Raw genomic sequence first — 11305 nt, 5'->3', positions numbered from 1 at the left:
TGGTTCGGGCCGCTCTGATTGGTTAACTCACTTGTCTTCAAACGTTACAATTGGACACTTTTATACTAATAGCCCTCCCTCTAGCATTAGCTCAACGGAACTTTCAAACAACAGGCCTGTCGTCATTTCCCTAATGTGAAACGGAAACTGGCTAGTTCACGAAACTGAGAAAAGCTGCGAGGGGTGATGCTTGGACGAATAAATAATCAAATAACCGTACACACATACTAAGGAACTGTTTGCAGTTGCTTATTTTTTTTGTATATAGCGCTATCGACTGAAGATCAACCACAATGTCTGCCCAAGCTCAAATGAGAGCGTTGCTCGACCAGCTGATGGGAACAGCGAGGGATGGTGAGTTGCCGTAGCATGCTAGCTGAGCTAGCTAGCCAAGATGGAGCCGCCGCTGAGGCTGGCTTGTGTTGGTGTGTGATGGACAGCATGAATGGCTGTACTGCAGAGGGCTGAGTAAAGTAACCAGACAAGTAGCCTTTACGAATTAACGATAGGATTTAATGTTTGTATCCATTTTAGCTATTTTAGAGAGTTGTCATATTTTGTGTTTAGCCTTTAGCACTTTTAGCGATAGCCAAATTCCTAGCTAGTAGCTAGGTGAGCTAACGCTACTGCATATTGTGAAGTTACGGAAACCGTGAGACGCCATGCACCTAGCATTGAACCATATATAACAATTGATTGATGTAAGTGATGCAGTTATCACTCTTTCAGTGGATAACGTTAACACTACTGTGTTGCATTCATAATATGCACAGGTTATACACTTGTAAAGGACACGAAGGCTAGACGTCGCATTAGGCCCACCAGTTGTTGCTGGCTAACCAGGTTGACCTGGTTGTTCAACATTTTTCACTTAAATAGTTAGGTAAATAGTTGTTCCTGAGTCTAGAACAAACTACACGACCACTATTGCTTGGTATTTCATAATGTTTTAGCTTGTACTAGCCTATTAAGTGTACCTGTAAAATACAAATGCATTAAAAATAAATACTATCATCTTGACAATATAACTTAGTAGTTAATATATTGTTATATTAGTTAATATAACTACCGTTGTCTTTATGGTGCTTTGACGTGATGAAATATAGTTTTCGTGATTGCTTTCCAGCTATTTGGATACAGACATTAAAAGGTAAATCCACTGTCAAGTCTGATTATCACGGGCAGAAAATGACAGATTATTGCTGTTCTGCCATTTTATAAATCAGAGGTTCATCCTGACAGTAGATTGAATAGAGCTACAGCCCTGTGGATTATCCTTTTTAACAAGTTGATAATTCGACCTGTACAGTTACAGTGAATTTGTGTTGTGAGTTTGTGGGTGTATGTGTGATGAGATTGATATCAAATTCTTCCCATACATTTGTTGCATACAAACTGAACAATTGTGGCCCCTTTATTTTATTCATTAAGGTTCAGTGTATCTTTGCCAGCCTACATCAATCTGCAAAGGAGTTGCAGAAAAGCCTCATGTTCATCGAGCCGTGAGTCACACATAATTTTTAAAGCTGTTATGATGAATATCCAAACAATTTGTTTGCCTTCCGGAAGTTATTTTAGCTTTTATTTTAATCACACAAATGGGTATATCTTCAGTGGCAATAGAATTACAATTTGGAGTAGTATTATGCAGCTTGAGCTAAGACGTCTGGTCGCGCTGAATCCAAACGAGCAGTTTTTCATTACACGTCTGTTTTCAGAAGGCAATTTTAGCAGTCATCGAAACAAAAACTTTGCACACATCATTTACAATCTGACTTGTGTATGACTCCCAACTTCTTACTACAGGTATGGGCAAGAAAACTGTTCCCATTTATACTTTTCTACAGCGGGTTTAAATTTCTGCTGCTGAGGTCTTGAAGATGCAGAAGGGTACAGTATGTGGTGCAGATCGCAGTGTGTATAAACTAAATTTTTTTCCTTGGATTTCTGTTGCATTTTTGTTTTGAATTTTCTTTTCAATGTTTCACATTTGTAAAAGGCTTGGCTGGAACATTTGTCTGAAGTGTTTACATTTCTTATCGCAATAGCAGTCAGTCTTTCCCGCATAGTCTAATGTATTGAAATGTAATCAACACTTTCTGTTCACACTAGTTAATTGAAACACCAAGAATATAGTTATTTAACAGTATTGTGCCACTATTGGCCTAATCTCATAATGATCCACATTTTATAGAGTGGACGTTGAGCCTTATCACAAGTTAAACTGAGTTGAGGCTCTCACATCGCCACATTTGTATTGAGGCTTGGGTAAGGTAAGCACACAGAATAAGAGCAAGTACCATATACATGCACACACGTACCTTTACTTCTGTAATCTTGACACATAAATGGTTAATACACGTAGTCCAGCAGAGGCACAGTTACTCTATTACTGGTGAATATAATGCTACACTAATGCAAGTATATGCAAAACCTTTACAATCATAAATACAAGAATTGGATTTCACTCATTAAGGTTGGCACAAAATCCTTGCAGTGCAGTTACAATGACACACATGTGCCCAGTGAATTTAGTGCACTTAAAGGAATGTATATTAAAGCACTAGATACCTCGCCCCTGCTAACAAGTATGTGAGGTCTTTCTCACTGGTTGTTTTTTGGACTGTTTCAGGGGATGAGACGCGACAGAGGGTCAAGTTCACTGACGAGCGAGTCTGCAAAAGTCATCTTCTAAACTGCTGTCCACATGACATCCTGTCTGGAACTGTAAGTGTCCAACCATTTATGTCTGCTCTCACCATCATGTACTATACTGTGCTATGAGTAATCAGAAACCTTTTGATATCAGTTTTTCCATATTTGAGTTTGTGCTCATGTCTGCTTGTGTTTTGGTGATAGCGTATGGACCTGGGAGAGTGCACAAAGATCCACGACCTGGCGCTTCGAGCAGATTATGAAATTGCTTCCAAGGAGAGAGATCTGTTCTTCGAGCTTGATGTAAGTGATGTCCTATTATAAATAATATACCTGTGCAGATCATAAAATTGTCAGTCACCATAATAAAACACAGATTAACCGTTGATGTAGTGGTGATGTGACAGATTGCTTTGCAAGATACCGCTATATACTTGTTGTTGTCAAGTGGTAAACAGCCAGTGACAGTAGTTTCAGCTCACATCATTTAGCATCCAAACTCGTTTATTTTTGTTAAACTAGTTATTTTGGAAAATTTGGCTTTTTTTAAAAACAGTTTCTGCTGTGTTTGTAGAGAAGTAGCCAGTGGCTTATTCTCCCACCTTAATGGCAGTGAAGCGAGGTGCTACAATAGTGCTTTTCACCAGTACCTCTGACTGGCAGCCACTAAACAACCTCAGTGAACCTTAGCCTCAAGGACCCCTATGACATTTTGTTTTGAGAGCAGTTAATGTCGATTACTCTGATAATTGTTTAAAATAAGCATAACCCATATACAAATTTCCTGTGTACCTATCTATCCAAATCATGTCACATATTTGTTTTTGTTTTTTTAACAAATTGTCCAACTCCTAAAGGCGGTGGACCACCTGGAGTCATTCATTGCCGACTGTGACCGGAGGACAGAACTTGCCAAGAAGCGCCTGGCTGAGACCCAGGAAGAGATCAGTGCTGAGGTGGCAGCAAAGGTGAGCGACAAAAGTTAACATTTAATACCATGTATTACAGTTAAACTTTTGAGTCATATGAACTGAGTCTTTAACTTTTTGCAATAACAGTGTGTTTCGTGATAGAAATTTCAGATGTAAATTGTATTTCTTGTGCTGTGTCGCAGGCAGAGAAGGTTCATGAGTTGAATGAGGAAATAGGGAAGCTCCTGGCCAAGGCTGAGCAGCTCGGAGCTGAGGGCAACGTTGATGAGGCCCAGAAAGTCCTGCAGGAAGTGGAGAAGGTCCGCACTAGGAAGAAGGATGCAGAGGTGAGGACGGAGTACTTGGCAGGTGCTTCCACCTTAAGGGTGTGTGATGCTTTTCCATATACTAATAAGTCCGTCTTTTGATCCTTTGACGCCTCTTTCTTCAGGAAGAATACAGAAACTCCATGCCGGCGTCCAGCTTCCAGCAGCAGAAGCTTCGGGTGTGTGAGGTGTGCTCTGCTTACCTAGGTCTCCATGACAATGACCGTCGTTTGGCCGACCATTTTGGTGGGAAGCTCCATCTGGGCTTCATCCAGATCAGAGAGAAACTGGACCAACTAAAGGTAAGTGCCAGCTTGTTCCCCCATGTGTGCTTTTAAGCCATTACTATAAAACTCCTAAAAAAAAAAAGTAACAAGTATATCAAGGACAGGGGGCTGATTAGAGAAAATATACAGGAAAGAAAAAAATGGGTCAAAAAATCGCTTGAGGTTTGGATAAAGATGCTGTCACCTAATTGGGTACTGTGTTTTTATTTTGATCAGAAAACCGTGGTCGACAAGCAGGAGAAAAGGAACCAGGAGCGCTTAAAGAGACGAGAAGAGAGGGAGAAAGAGGAAAGGATGAAGAAGAGGTGAGTAAAGATATTTAAAATCCTGGTGACATTTATGAAAGTTAATTTGTTGTATAAAGTGTATGTCTAATAATTTTGGCATCCACTTACTTCATAGGACCAGATCACGGAGCAGAGAGCATAGAAGGTAAGACATTTCTCCATCATCTACATTTTAATTCAGTTAGTTTGGAGTCTGATTAAAGGGGCTATCCGAGGTCAATTATAACCTGTGCGGTATTTTTATCAGGTCCCGTTCCCGTGACCGCAGACGGAGACGCTCGCGCTCCTCATCGAGAGACAGGCGCCGATCGCGCTCACGCTCCAGGGAGAGGAGGAGGAGGCATCGCAGCCGATCCCGCTCCCGCAGCCGAGGACACCGTCACAGCCACGAGCAGGGCTCCAAACACAAGTAAATACACAACAAAGCTAACACAGTTCTCAACAAGGACCCACAGAGCAATTTCCAAGAAACTCCCCCAGCACATTTGTCATGGGGTGCAAGTGTTTTTCCATGATTGCAGCTTTTTCAGACACAGTGTTGTTTTTCTGAAGACAGTTGAAAAGTGGCAGGCAGGTTGTGAGAAGTTATAGTTCTAGGGAAACAAATGTGTTAGGATGTAGGTGTGGAAAGTAAACAAATCACTGCCTCTTTTAACCAACTGCTGTTTCATATTTCTGCATCTCGTCCTCTGTTTGGCAGTCATTAATCATAAACTTCTTCAGACTGTTGGAGCTCATAATTCGGCTCTTCACAAACACACTCACACGTTTCTACTTCTTTCCTCTACATGTTTGTGCTTGTATTACTTCTCTGAATATCCCGTACGTTCTCGTCACCAGGTCGTCCAGGGACCGAGAGCGCTCATCCAGAGACAGGTCACGGGAGCGAGACAGGAGGGATGGCATGAACGGCAGGTCGGAGTCCCGCCGGGCAGATGACAGGGAGATGGGGGACCTCTAAAGACCAGACTTAATCAATCACGACACACAACCTCCCGTCTCTCTCACCTGTCTGTCCATTTATAATAACCTAATGTCACACACAGTCCTTGCCTTGATCCCTCTGTTCTCCCGCCTGCCTCCTTTCTTTGCTTTTACAGTTAATGCAGCCAACCCAGAGTGTATACCTGAAATTGTATGGATTAAATTTTCTAGCATCCAGATATATCAGAAGATGGCATTGGATGGAGGGGGTTAGTTATTGATCAGTAGTGGAGTGTATTGCAATGCCCACATCTGTAATCTGGTGGCTGTCTGTATCCAATACATCCTATGTCTTGTTTTAAACCACCTACAATGAGTCTAACTGAAAAAGCCAACATAAACTGATGGTCTGCTGGGCTGAAGCGTAAAATGTAACTGATCCATATTTTATTATTGACTGATGGTCTTTTGATACAGAATCTGTCTGTAAATATGTTTTGGGCCTACTGATTATCATGGTCTGAGAAGCCTCGTCCAATTAAGAAGTTTGGGGTTTTTTGCCTCTCCCTCTGAAGATTTCTTTTCACCTGGTAAACGGCAGTTATTGTCGTACAGCTCGAGTGCAGTTCTTGAATGTCTGTCCACATATACCTAGTTTGCTAAAGCCCAGTTAAAGTTTTAGGAACCCAATTCAAAACCAAAAGGTTTTAAAGTTGCGAGTATTAGTATCAATCTTATTTCTCCCCATGTCCCCTTTTTTTTTCTTTGATCAACCTTTATTTTGTTGTCAGTAGTGAAGGGAATCTATTTGAGAGTCGGCCAGTATAAGTTCATGCTTGTTATCTTGTTTCTTAATTTGTTTCTATCTTGATTTCTTTTATTTAAAATAATAAATGGTTACTTCAAAGTTGGTGTCGGCATGTGAAGCAGTAGGTTCAGAAATGATACATTGGAAATACAATGCTATAACTGTACATACCTTTATTAATTAGTCGTCATACATTGAAATTTTGGCCCAATTTGGACAAATTCCTTTGTGAATAGACTTATAATTGCAAACAGATTTTAATGGATGCATTGCTTTAACCTAATGTGTGAAGTCATATCTGTTTATGTTCTGCTGGAAGTCTTTCTTTAAAGTCTCAATAAAAAAATAAAAAAATCCCACCATTTTAATTTTCATTGTCTGCTGGTGACCTTTCTTGCCAAAGTCCTGTCATTGTCAGCATGTTAATCATGGTTGAATATTATTTTACAAAGATAAATACATTTCATTAAATTAATCTGTACCTACTCTGCATAACTGAGAGATAACTATTCACAAGAAAATCAACATACATTACAAATAGTGTAATGTTAAAATATTTAATCTGAACAGTGCCTGCTTTCACTAAAAGCTTACATTCCTGATTTGCTGCCAAATACTTTGGTTTTAAGATGAAGTAATTCTATCGTAACGACCCTTATAGCATGATGGTCTTCACTATGTGGGAAGGTCAAGTCACCATTGTGTGTTCGTTCTCTAGTGAATATAATTAATAATTCAGTTCACTCTTAAGTGACCGCCACCAGAAGAACACGATCCTTCATCTGCAGTTCTTCATGTTGTAGACGCCTGCTGCTCACAATGTGCTGCTCTCCAGTTTCAGGTCAACCTTCATTTTCTGTTTCTCCATGACTGCCTCCAACTCCGTGGCTCTCCGGGCATCCTGTAGAAAGCAGAAACAAATTAGGACAGATGAAGGAATAAAGGCACTGTTTGTAATAACCAGTGTCCGATATTCCAAGGGTGTTAATGTGGGCTACGTGGGTAACTAGAGACATGTTCCTTTATGACACAGCTACTTAACAAAGACCTCATTTAACATTCAATTATTTAAAAATAATTAAAAACAATCATGACACAACAAACTGACTCACAGTAGCATCAGTAAACTGGCCAATCAGTCAAAAAAGAATGCTCACAGAATACATTTATATTGTACAATTATTCCATGTTTCTGACGGTAAAATGTATCTTTGATAGCCAATAAATTATGCTACAGATTGGGTTATATACAATTAATTTTGAAATTTGAAAAGTTGATCTCTGCACACTATTGAATATTGATTTGCTTGATTACTGGTCAAATTTAGTGGTCAAATACTCAGCAGTTATGTCATTGATAAACTGATCAGAACAGGGAAATGAGGTACAGCATTAAAGTAGCCATAGTTTTCCTTTAATTTACCTCCAGCAGTGCTTTCTGCACAGTGAGCTGGCTGTACACTCTGGCGCCCTCATCTGGAATCACAGCTCGCAGCTCCTCTTTGTTGAGGGAGAAGAGCTGGGCACCTGTCAGCACTCCCAAACATGACACCGTCCTGAGGGGCAAAACATACAAATGACTTCAAAGTCAGACTCTAGACGATTAATACTCTTGTGGATATGCTATACTGAAAGTTTATCCATCCATTTAAGCTTTCTATTGTAATATTAACCCAACTGTACCCAGAGAATGCACATTGATACAGGAAATAGTTATCAGTGTTGAAAGAATGTGGTCACTTTAATGAATAAATGGCATTGTACTGGCAACAGTCCCAGTGTGTAAACAGGTCTGTAGTGGGCAGATGAGACGTCACTCACGGTTCACTGAAGCCCTTCCCTTGGAGCCACCCCGCTACCTCCTCTGGAGGAGAGTGGTAGTCCAGAGGAACAGAGGTCTCTGAGGAACGAGGGATGACCAGAGGTTTGTTCAGGTTGGTCTTTCCGTTGGTCAGCCTCTGGAGCAGCTCGTCATTCACCAACATGACTGAAAAGATGAAGTGATAGAAGGTATGGTGATAAATAAGCCTTTCATGCCCAAATAATGACTCACACTCACATAAGAGTGGGGCTTTCTAACTACTACATGATCAAGTACTGATTAAAGTGTACCTTTTAGTGTACATCTTTTACAGAGCACAACATTTTTATCAACATCTACCTAAGTAGGCCAGATGTGGTGACATTAAAAACGAATAATCTGTTTTTACTCCTCGGAAAAACTTAATGTCAATGACTACTGGGCAAACTGCATCTACTGAGGAAAACTGTGATATGTTCAAAAGATCTAGAGCAGCTACTAAATGGACCTTGTGGCTCAGTTTAAGCATTTTATTTGGTTATTTTCCATTTTAAAGAATATAATTTCAGGTGTTTTCTCATTATTTTACAGTTGGGACGGATCCCTTTAAACATGGTTCAATAAAAACTTTTTTGCTACTGTCCATCCATTATTTGTTTTTATGCTTTCCTACACAGCCACATATAGTTATAGGTACCTTTATTTTCTGTGTCCTCCGCAGCTGATATATGTTGGCTGTATGGTGGTAAGCTTCGTGGGCGCTGTGGGGAGTGGGTCTGGGCCTGGTGTGGAGCAGGTGGGCTGGGTGGGACTACAGAGAAAGTTTTGGCGAGGGGCGGTGGAGCTGGAGCCTGCGGGAATGTGGAGCACAGAGAAAATGACACTGGAATTCACTCTAGGCGTGTACCGGTGAGACCATACCTCTGTGCTTGTGTGATTTATCGTCTGTGTGTGTGTTTGTGTCTTACACTGGGGGCTTTGTTGGTGACGGGGCTGTCCATGTGAGCCTCGGGTTCCAGGATGTTGAAGGGAACAAATCCGATCTGGTTGAAGCGATTGCGACACTTCCACCAGCGCTTGGATGATTCAATCACCTGTCAGACGGAGGAGTTGCTGTCAGTCAGCCTACTGTTGAGTGTGATTCTACAGAATCTTATCCAATGAAATGAATACAAGATGTACACAGTTCTACAAGCTTCATGATGGGTTCCTGAAGGCACCATGAGCAGGTCTTACTGTGTAATTTTACATGCATTGTTTGATTCATTACCTCGAGTGTCTCCCCCTGCTGCACTGAAAGCTCACTGCTGTTCCTGGCTATGAAGTCGTAGGTGCAGCTGTAGAGTCTCTCTGGCTCTGGTGTGCCACCATCCCTGAAAGGAGAAGAGACCAACACTGTCATCATGCCGTCAGGGGGGGAATTGTAGAAGCTAACCGATTTGCTTCCTAAAGATGACCTACGTTTCATCGCTGATATGCGTGTTTGGAGGACCGCCTGGCTGAGGTGGCTGGTGCTGCTGTAGGTCAAAACAAGACATTCATGAATAAACAACACACACACACGCACAAAACAAGCCTACAGAGGGGATGGTGGTGGTTGACAAAATAAAAGTCTCCAAAAGTTTAATAAACAGCAAGAGCTTTGACAGTTTCCTCTTTCGTAAAGAAAGCTGTCAAAAGAAATATTAGGTAACACAATACTTCACATTTGCCAGCAGGAACTTTGAAAACCGCACAAAACCACCGCCTCAAAAATGACTCCCAGCCGTTTTTATCCTATGATAGTTCATAGCCAAGGCAAACACAAAAATATGTATTACTTAATAAAAGATACAAAACCCTGCAGCCCTGAGCAACGGAGAGACATTTTCAGCTTTTCAGTGGTTTGAGCTACCTCGAGAGAGCCAAATTGCTTGCATGGTTGTGAACAGCAAATCAATACGAGGCCATTTCAGTGCAAACACAGTCTTCATAAATAAGAGAATTTGCGAGAGATAAGAGAATAAAGAAGATAAGAAAATATCCACTACATACAGTTTTTAGCACAGAACAGGAAGGAAATTAAGGGAGGAAAGTGCAGCTCTAGAGTTTAATGTACTTGATATTTCTGAATGATTGTGTGTCTGGCATTACATTCAACTCCTGTGTTAGACCTCTAGACACATACTTTGACTGCTCCTCTCTTGTGACACACAATGGAGCGAGAGTCTAACCCATATCATACGCAGGTATTCCATACCTCTTGTTTTGCTCTGAGGTCCTCATATTTGTATTCTGACTCAACCGGATCCTCCCAAACCTGCCCGTCTGCTCTCAAGGCTTCTGGCTTCCAACCGTCCAAGAACACAGGGGTGTACGGAGCTACAGGCCCTCTGAGCTGGGAGCTGAGGGAGCACAAAGAGTCACGTGCATTGTCCTTATTACACATGATTTTTTACTTTATAGTGTAACTAAAACCATAATTACTCTTTAACAGTTCCCACCAGTTTTTGGAAGTAATGCCAAAGCTGAAATGTTGGTTTTAATGCTGCCAAAAGCCACTATTTTTGGCAATACTAAATACCTTCACATTAGACCATTTTCATGCCTGAGAAATCTCAAAATATGTGTTGAATGTGGCCACCATAATTACACTGGTCGCTGGGATGAAGGATTTATGACACTAAAATTCCCTTTATGGTTTTGAACAGATCTTTAGAACGTAATAAATCAAATAAAACTTCACTTTAGGTTTTATGCTTTCATGCAGCTGCAGAGCTGTGAAGACTCTCAGTCATACGAAAGGTGAATGAGCAGCCAATATTTGATACTTATGACATTTGATAATATACATCTATCAGCTTTATTTATTGGCAAAAAAAATAGATTAAACACAAAAATACCGTAATTACACCATGCAATGTTTTTTTTCCAACACTGAAGTATAATAAATGATCTCAGGAGAAATAAAATGAAACTGGATTATTATTCTTGACTTCTTTGTGTCATAATAATACCGTGGGAATGTCCAATTGGTACCCAGAGACGTCCACAGCTGCATCTCCTCCTCGTTCAGGTTGTCTTTTAGCAGGGTGACAGCAGAGTTGGTCAGGGCGGGGCTGGACACTGAGGCTCCCAGCATTGGTCCCCCTGTTGTTTTCACCATCTGCACACACACAGATCACACAAAACCAGTGGTCATGATAGTAATTCCTGCTGATTTCAAGTTTGTACACATTTGATTATTAATTAAGCTAAATACAACTATTTTCTTCTGTTGGAGACACACACAAAGCCTAATGGACTCATCCACACACACACACACAC

General features: G+C 40.8%; 2 protein-coding genes across 5 annotated transcripts in view; one reads left to right on the top strand and one right to left on the bottom strand.

The window, feature by feature from the left end:
• The window catches only part of luc7l (LUC7-like (S. cerevisiae)), a 13906-nt gene extending 7336 nt beyond the window's left edge, over positions 1-6570 (top strand). The window contains exons 1-12 of one of the 4 annotated variants that reach the window (XM_035671659.1): positions 118-354; positions 1432-1502; positions 1807-1890; positions 2633-2727; positions 2860-2958; positions 3513-3623; positions 3770-3913; positions 4018-4194; positions 4396-4484; positions 4582-4611; positions 4714-4875; positions 5307-6570. In XM_035671659.1, coding sequence (XP_035527552.1) covers positions 1881-1890; positions 2633-2727; positions 2860-2958; positions 3513-3623; positions 3770-3913; positions 4018-4194; positions 4396-4484; positions 4582-4611; positions 4714-4875; positions 5307-5427 — 1038 coding nt within the window. In that variant the 5' untranslated portion in view covers positions 118-354; positions 1432-1502; positions 1807-1880 and the 3' untranslated portion in view covers positions 5428-6570. Of the gene's footprint in view, positions 1-116; positions 355-1431; positions 1503-1806; positions 1891-2632; positions 2728-2859; positions 2959-3512; positions 3624-3769; positions 3914-4017; positions 4195-4395; positions 4485-4581; positions 4612-4713; positions 4880-5306 lie in introns of those variants that run through there. The other 3 variants (XM_035671651.1, XM_035671635.1, XM_035671642.1) reach the window with 3 other exon arrangements.
• Positions 6175-11305, bottom strand: part of eps8l1b (eps8 like 1b) — an 11379-nt gene continuing 6248 nt past the window's right edge. The window contains exons 11-19 of the mRNA XM_035671598.1: positions 10996-11144; positions 10239-10383; positions 9461-9516; positions 9270-9372; positions 8968-9093; positions 8697-8850; positions 8020-8185; positions 7622-7754; positions 6175-7099 (exon numbers count right to left, since the gene is read on the bottom strand). Coding sequence (XP_035527491.1) covers positions 7013-7099; positions 7622-7754; positions 8020-8185; positions 8697-8850; positions 8968-9093; positions 9270-9372; positions 9461-9516; positions 10239-10383; positions 10996-11144 — 1119 coding nt within the window. The 3' untranslated portion in view covers positions 6175-7012. The remainder of the gene's footprint in view (positions 7100-7621; positions 7755-8019; positions 8186-8696; positions 8851-8967; positions 9094-9269; positions 9373-9460; positions 9517-10238; positions 10384-10995; positions 11145-11305) is intronic.

Source organism: Morone saxatilis, unplaced genomic scaffold, assembly GCF_004916995.1.
Source record: "Morone saxatilis isolate NCDOM2014 unplaced genomic scaffold, NCSU_SB_2.0 Contig1, whole genome shotgun sequence".
NCBI classification, from domain to species: domain Eukaryota; kingdom Metazoa; phylum Chordata; class Actinopteri; family Moronidae; genus Morone; species Morone saxatilis.
Note: the sequence above shows the minus strand (reverse complement) of the source record. Positions and strands in the feature narration are given on the sequence as shown.